A 7,371-nucleotide genomic window follows, 5' to 3' on the forward strand; every position below is an offset into this window, starting at 1 on the left:
GCCTACTTAACCATTCGTTAAGCAGTGTGTGTCCCCTCAAGTAAAGTAATGCATCAAAAACAGTAGTTACCCATTACCTAATGCCTACTTAACCATTCGTTAAGCAGTGTGTGTCCCCTCAAGTAAAGTAATGCATCAAAAACAGTAGTTACCCATTACCTAATGATTACTTTACCATTCGTTAAGCAGTAAACAAATAAACAAACCCTGTGCACTCAAGTTTACATTTTTATTTAAACAACAATCCAAAGGACACTAATAATGAAAACAAGGTTGCATCAGAACTTGCAAAAGTGGCGTATGTCATGCAGCAATCTGCCTAAGGGACCATCTTTGTGTTCATTTGCCAGCCAATGTGTCCACTCGATGAAAGCAAGATGACTCTTCAGAGTCTTCACTGTGCGGTTTCTTTGCAGTCTCCAGACCTGTGACTTGTACGTTGACCAAGCCCGCTCAATGTTTTGGGTGTGGGCTCCTGTGTCTGGGTTCACAAATGACCGGCTGTGGTTCACAGAGAAATGGACAAAGCCACTTTCTGCGATTGCAGTGGTGTATGCCCTCCACATGTCCGTTATCACCGTGGTCCCTTGGCGAACGTATTTTGTGACCAGAGGAATTAAGTGGCGCCGTGATCTTTGTTTCACCAGCCTCAGGATAGGTCTTCTCCTTTTTCCTCTGATGCCCAGCATTCCAAAGACCCATTTTCTCCTCCTCCACGTAGGACCGAATCTTCCCCTACCATACTGTAATAAAGCAGTGAAAAAGGACAACACAGTTATATAAAAATAAACATCAGGAATTTCAATTGATAAACAAAGTGAAATGTGTTTATCAAATTAATTTAATAATTTAAAAATATTCACTTCCTTTCTCAAAAAAGAAGAGAAAAAAATGTAAATGTAGTGCTACAAACAGAAAAGGCTGTTTAATTTTATTAAGTTAAAGTTTGCTTATTTTGCTGCAAGAAACATGAAAATGTAAGATAGATATTGTAATTAGATGATATATAAATAAGATTATGCACTTTTAAAATGTTAGTAATAAAAAGTAAGAATAAGGATTTATTTCCTTAAAGGTGGGGTAGGTAAGTTTGAGAAACCGGCTCGAGATCGCTAGAATTAGAAAATACACAACCGGAGAAAATCTGCCACTTCCTTACAGAGCCCCTCCTCCAACACACACGAACGCGCACATGACCAATGAGGGCACGAGATAAGTTTGTGCCCCGATGGAAGGCTGACATCCAATCCGTTTAGCCCGGCTAAACGGATTGGATGGCCTACCTGCCTGTCTTACTTTTTGTACTGTTGTACTTTTTACAGTATTACGGCTTCTACAGAGGACATTTTTTTTAAATTTATTGTCAAAGCACTTAAGATATTCATTGCTATCGGGATGTTAAGAGCATTCCATGGAATATAACAAAAAGTGTATCTCGAGCCGGTTTCTGAAACTTACCTACCCCATCTTTAATGATCTGATTGGATGAGATAATTCTTAGCTTCTAAATCCTTTTTTTCTGTTATTTGACTGTGTATACACTGTGGAGCTGGCTCTCTTTAATGTATACTTTGTCTCGCCAGTCACAAGGGTGTGAATGACACAATTATAAAATTACATTACTTTGCTCATTCATTTGTTAATCTCTGACCTTAAAATATATGTTGTTATTTCACCTTGAAAAACAAAGGTTTTAGTTTTAGTGAGGCCAAAGGCTAAGGCTCTGTAGTTTATACGCACCTTCCTTTTGTGGTAGAAGTTGCTTTCGTCCAGCATGACAAATTCGTTTGGTCCTCCAAGTCTCTGCTTTCCCCTCCTTTCTCTCCTCTTGATTGCACTCTTGCAGACCTTCCTCAACTTCAGGCTAATTGTTGACAGCGTGCGACTGCTTCCTGCCACGCCATCCTGCAGCAAGTCAATTTGCCTTAGCTGCAGTCCCTGGGAAAATCTGTTAAAGATCAATATAGAATTACTAAATATGAACAAAAGCATATGAAGAAGAACGCATTCAGCACCAGTGGCTAATGTATAATTATAATTCACATTAGACATTTGTTATTACTCAAGATGAAACAGAATATTTTAATGTTGCTAATTAATTGTATCTATCAAGTTTCCCTGTATCAGAGCATCTACACATGTATTTTTAAGCTATTAGAATAATCACACATTGTAACGTTCTGAACCCATTTTTTGGTTGAGGAACATTTTGAATGCAGGAATTTTACTGTAACAGAGTATTCGTACACTCTGGTACTTCTACTTTTACTCTAATACAAGATCTGAGTACTTATAGTCAAGTGCAATATCTGAGTACTTCTGTTTTACTCAAGTACAATATCTGAGTACTTCTACTTTTACTCAAGTACAAGATCTATTCTGTTTATAGCCTATGAGAAAAACTATTAGAAAACGAAAGCTAAAGCTAATGTTAGCAGATAGTGACAATGTATGCTAGTTAGCTAGCTCAACGATTCTTTAAATAATATTGCGACAGAAACATTTTTCTGTTCACATCACGCTCTGCCGCTCCAACAGGGAGCTCTGCTCTGAACACCCGAACGGCAAGGCGATACCCGTCCGTTCTTATTGTGCATCCATGGGTAAAGGTAAAACCTTTATACATACAGTCTATGGTTAAGGGTAAAACGCATGTAGTACAGAACACGTAACATGAAGGTGCCGGGCGGCGCGGTCCCGTGGGTTGGATGCGCGTTCATAATGCCGAGGGAAATAACTCTCGAATGTTCTCCTCAGAGTCCGGCGCACTTCCTGGGGGCTTGGTGTGAAAGCGGCGCCATTGTGCCCCGCCACACCTCCAAGCAGCCTGCGTTGTGAATTGCCAAATAACTAGCGCTTGGTCCGCTAGCTCAATGCTAACATATAATGGATAACGTCATTGACGCGCTAACTGAAATTAGCATTTAGATATCGGTAATGTTAAACAACAGTCAACATGCTTCAAATAAACGTAATACTTACAGGCATTCATTTGCTGTGCTTTGAGGAAATGACTGATATTATTGATGAATTAATATTACCTGTAAATGTATATCATCCAGCTGAACAAGGACAATTTGCTCCTCTGAAACAGGGACAAAGACCTCACTGACTTCTTCGTCGTTTTCCCTCGGTGTTTTTTACGTCGGCACTTCCTACAAAAGACAAATCGTAAATTCCTAGTCCTTTTTTCCTGATAAAGAACTTGTCTTTGTAACATTACATATCAGTAAACAGAGGAAGTCATCGTTAAAACCATAGACTGTATATATAAATGGACGTAGGGTCCGTGACGTCACCCATAGGATTCTGCAGAGTTGCCGTGAAGCCCTTAGTAGGCGGAGTCGGCCACTAACGGCTCGACGGTGTCGTCAGAGTCTAACTCCCCTCCGCCTTCTCCAAATAAGGGCAAAGAGGCGGAGCTGAGGCGGGACAGGGCGGGACCTGCTGCCAACGAGCGTGACGTTCGAGTCCTAGCTCAGGCTAAGAAGCTAAGCTAACATGCTCTCAGTATCAATCGAATGTAAAACATGATTGATGAAAGTAGTAAATCGGTCAGATTTGACCCGAAGACAACAGGAGGGTTAATGCCATATTCACTTAGTAACGCATGAACAACTTTTACAAATATTTCTATATAGTCTGTGTTGGTAAATGTCATCTAGGTTGCACATTTCCTGCTGAAATACATGCATACCAAGTCACTGCGTGGCACTTTGGTTTTGATAAAACAGTGTAGTTCCACTATATAAAAGTTACATTGTGGTGACCACCTATTAATACACTGGGACATAATTCATACATGGAACTACAGTTGGGGCTATTGTTTCCACACGGACATATATGTGTTGTTATCTATATATGTTGTGTGCCCTCCTGGCTCTTTCTCTTGTCGTCCCGGGCTGCGACCCAACAACATCTACATTTCTGCTGCTCATTAAAGCAAGCTTTGTACCTCCATTGCACCGCCTCCGACTCCCTATCTCTCGGCACTACACTGGTGACCCTGACAGCGTCTTGGGAAGTTTCCGAGACGGACCCGAACACGGCAAAGGAAACTCAGGTTTCTTTCTCGAAATGCCGGGGATTTTTTGGAGTCGACCGTGGCTGCTACAGGCACGCGGACTGAGGCTCGGTGCGCGCCTCGCCGAATGGCTGGGGATGTTGCTCGTCATTCCCGCATCTGCCTTCCGACTACAGAGGGGACGATGCACGACCTGCTGGGTAGGGATGAACCCGATTGCTGCCTCGTGGGGTTTCTTCGGGGCGTGCGGCTGCACGTCCCAGCTGCGCTAGCTAACGACAACTAGCAGCTAACCACGTTGGCTAACTACGGCTAGCAGCTACCGATGGCTGCCAGCTAACGGCAACAGCTAACGGCTATACCCTTTTGAGTTTTTGTTTTCTTTCTGGTGCCGGAGAGGAGGTTCGACCAGCCGGTTGACCTCATGTGGACACTCTCACCTTTTTCACCACCTCCACGGCGGTTCCAGACGCCACTCACGTTTCCATCGACGCCTGGGTGGTGCACTCCTGGACCCCGTCTCGCCTCGAAGGTTTTGGACGTCGCCCATGCTGCCATCGGCCCGTGGGTGGCGCGCTCCGGAGCCTGTCTGGCCTCTCCTGTCTTCCGGGGATATCCAGACGCCACTCACGTTCATCGGCGCCTGGGTGGCGCACTCCTGGACCCCCTCTCGCCTCGACAGTTCCGGACGTCGCCCATGCTCCATCGGCCCATGGGTGGCGCGCTCCGGGACCCTGTCTGGCCTCTCCTGCTTCCCGGGGATGCCTCCGCGCCTGCTGAGGACTTCATGCCCGCCACCGCAGCACGTCTGCCTGCGGCCGGGTTTCTCTCCTGCTTCCCGGGGATACCTCGACATCTGCTGAGGACTTCATGCCCGCCGCCGCGGCACGTCTGCCTGCGGCCGGGTTGCTCTCCTGCTTCCCGGGGATGCCTCGACGCCTGCCGAGGACTTCGTGCCCGCCGCCGTTGCACGTCTGCCTGCGGCCGGGTTGCGCTCCTTCCTCCCGGGGTGACTGCTCCTCTCTTCCGGGGATACCTCGACGCCTGCCGAGGACTTCGTGCCCGCCGCCGTTGTGCGTCTGCCTGCGGCCGGGTTGCGCTCTTTCCTGCTGGGTTCTCCGCGACACGTACTGCGGCCCCCTTACGACGGCCCGCCCCCGGTGTGGGTGCCCTCGCCCTCGTTAGGGCCCCTGCCCTCTCCTGCGGCCCCCTTTCGTGGCCCGTTCCATGGCCCGGTCCTCACCTGCGGCCCCACCCTCCTCGGCCCCTGTGGTGCTTCCTCCACGGACTCGAGGATTTTTTTGCCATGTTTGAATTCTGGGGGGGCTTGTGTGGTGACCACCTATTAATACACTGGGACATAATTCATACATGGAACTACAGTTGGGGCTATTGTTTCCACACGGACATATATGTGTTGTTATCTATATATGTTGTGTGCCCTCCTGGCTCTTTCTCTTGTCGTCCCGGGCTGCGACCCAACAACATCTACATTTCTGCTGCTCATTAAAGCAAGCTTTGTACCTCCATTGCACCGCCTCCGACTCCCTATCTCTCGGCACTACAACATTCATAATCAAACGAGACAATCTGCAAGATAATTAGCTATTTGGTATTATTCTTAATGCTTGTCATTCACACGTTAATAAAATAAAATAAGTACCGATACATAGCAGAATAATTGTGGCGGTGTTCAGCTTAATAAGCCTTGCTCAACATCATTTATTTAGCTAATACTACAGCGGGCTGCAGGCGAACCAAGTCCGCGTTACGATGCATTCCTTGATCTCCAGTTATAACGCCGGACTCCGCCGCTGGCCGAAGCTAACGGAGCCCCAGGGTGCTAGCTACGGCCGCCGGGACGCGCTTGCGAGCTAGCACCCTGCAGCCCCGTTAGCTTCGGCGGCGTGGACTCCGGCGGCCCACCCCTTTTAACATTTGCTCCCGTTTAGCATTATGGGCGTCATAGCCATATAGTATAAAAGTCTTACCCAAGGCTGAATCATAAACTAAACTGTATATATGTATAAAGGGTTACGTCCTTAGCTGGCTAATAAGCTACATAACAGGCTAAGCTAACAAGCACACAAACACCTGCTAACGGGGTTAACATGTATAATATTATCATTTTACTCACCGAAAAAAGCTGAAAGTAGACTTCTTGGAAGATCTGTTAGTACATTCAAGCGTACAGCACGACATTTTAATTATCTGGTATTTGTAACAATATTCCCTAACAGGCACGATCACCACGAACACAGCTAAAGGATCAAGTACAGTAACTACAACTAACTAACGTTGTAGCCTCTATGGTTGTAGCCTAGCAGATTGGACAAGTTGCTGTTAGCTGACAGTGAGGCACGTATCTGTCAATCAAAGTGACCACGCCCTAATGTGTGCACAAACTTTAAGACCTAATATAAATATAAAGGGTCGCGTTAGAAAACAATTCACTCACAGATCCATAATCATGAAGGTGGAATCTAACTATATCGATAATAAAATGTATGGAGCCAGGGGTAGAAACATGTTTTTTTCTGCTGTAAAATCGGGCATTTTAACATGGGGGTCTATGGAAATTGCTCCTTTCTGCAGCCATCGCCTATCGGCCAATATATGAACTGCAGTGTGTGGCACTTCCGTATTGGCGTCCCGGCTCTACCCCACAGTTTGCCGCTTGGTTAAAACCCGTGCTAAAAATGTACGACTTAGCCTACCACTGCAGTCCGTCGACGTTTGAGTGTTTCTCCAGTTTCATCCTCTTTTTGCAGAGTTTGCATTTCATTTTTCCTTGAAGCAATTCCTTTTTCATTAGCCATTTAATTAATTTTTTCTTTTTTTTAAACGTCTGTCTTCCGTCAATAAGACTGAGTACTTTGGTGTGCAGTGTCATCATGATAACCTATAACCTGACTGCGGCGTTACTACTGCGTTACTGCGGCCCCGGCCCGTCCACAAAACCTAACACCCAGCGTAGTTCAAGATGTGCTGCCGCTGGGCCAGACCGGAAGTGGAACTCCGCTGAGCGCACTAGCGCCCTAGCACCCTGATCCTCATTTCTTGTTCACACGATTCAAACCAATAGTTTTGATATTTTGAATCAGGTATTTCATCTTCCTTGTTCAATTGACAAAGCACAGCTTTTTTATATTCACTGATATACAATTAAAATATTAAAACCGTAATAAAGTGTTAATACGCTGCAAATCGGGATCCGGCTGGAGCACTATGCAAGACACGCCCCTTCATAGCATTCAAGTGCTACGATTGGCCATGAGCCTGTCACGTGCATCTCGGCTCGTGATAAAACCTTTATATATACAGTCTATGGATAAAACTCAACCTCT

General features: G+C 45.9%; 1 protein-coding gene across 2 annotated transcripts; it reads right to left on the minus strand.

Moving 5' to 3' along the window:
• Window positions 1-210: 210 nt before the first annotated feature.
• LOC117547480 lies at window positions 211-6,848 on the minus strand. Of its 2 annotated transcripts, XM_034218259.1 has the most exons (4): window positions 6,742-6,848; window positions 3,042-3,155; window positions 1,741-1,948; window positions 211-743 (listed from the first exon to the last, which is right to left on the minus strand). In XM_034218259.1, exons 1-4 carry the CDS (start codon window positions 6,834-6,836, stop codon window positions 279-281), a joined length of 882 nt encoding a protein of 293 aa, XP_034074150.1. In that variant the 5' UTR covers window positions 6,837-6,848; the 3' UTR covers window positions 211-278. The 2 variants fall into 2 exon arrangements, with proteins under 2 accessions (XP_034074150.1, XP_034074152.1); XM_034218261.1 differs by lacking the exons at window positions 3,042-3,155; window positions 6,742-6,848 and adding an exon at window positions 2,629-2,930.
• Window positions 6,849-7,371: the final 523 nt, after the last annotated feature.

This window comes from Gymnodraco acuticeps, unplaced genomic scaffold, assembly GCF_902827175.1.
Source record: "Gymnodraco acuticeps unplaced genomic scaffold, fGymAcu1.1, whole genome shotgun sequence".
NCBI lineage: Eukaryota > Metazoa > Chordata > Actinopteri > Perciformes > Bathydraconidae > Gymnodraco > Gymnodraco acuticeps.

What these genes read in the sequence shown, in the direction of transcription:
- LOC117547480 (XM_034218259.1), bottom strand. Translation starts at nt 6,836, where the DNA reads ATGAAAAAGGAATTGCTTCAAGGAAAAATGAAATGCAAACTCTGCAAA. An exon ending in AACGTCGACGGACTGCAGTG is followed by an intron (nt 3,156 to 6,741) that starts GTAGGCTAAGTC and finishes TGTCTTTTGTAG; the next exon opens with GAAGTGCCGACGTAAAAAAC. An exon ending in ACTTCTACCACAAAAGGAAG is followed by an intron (nt 744 to 1,740) that starts GTGCGTATAAAC and finishes GCTTTATTACAG; the next exon opens with TATGGTAGGGGAAGATTCGG.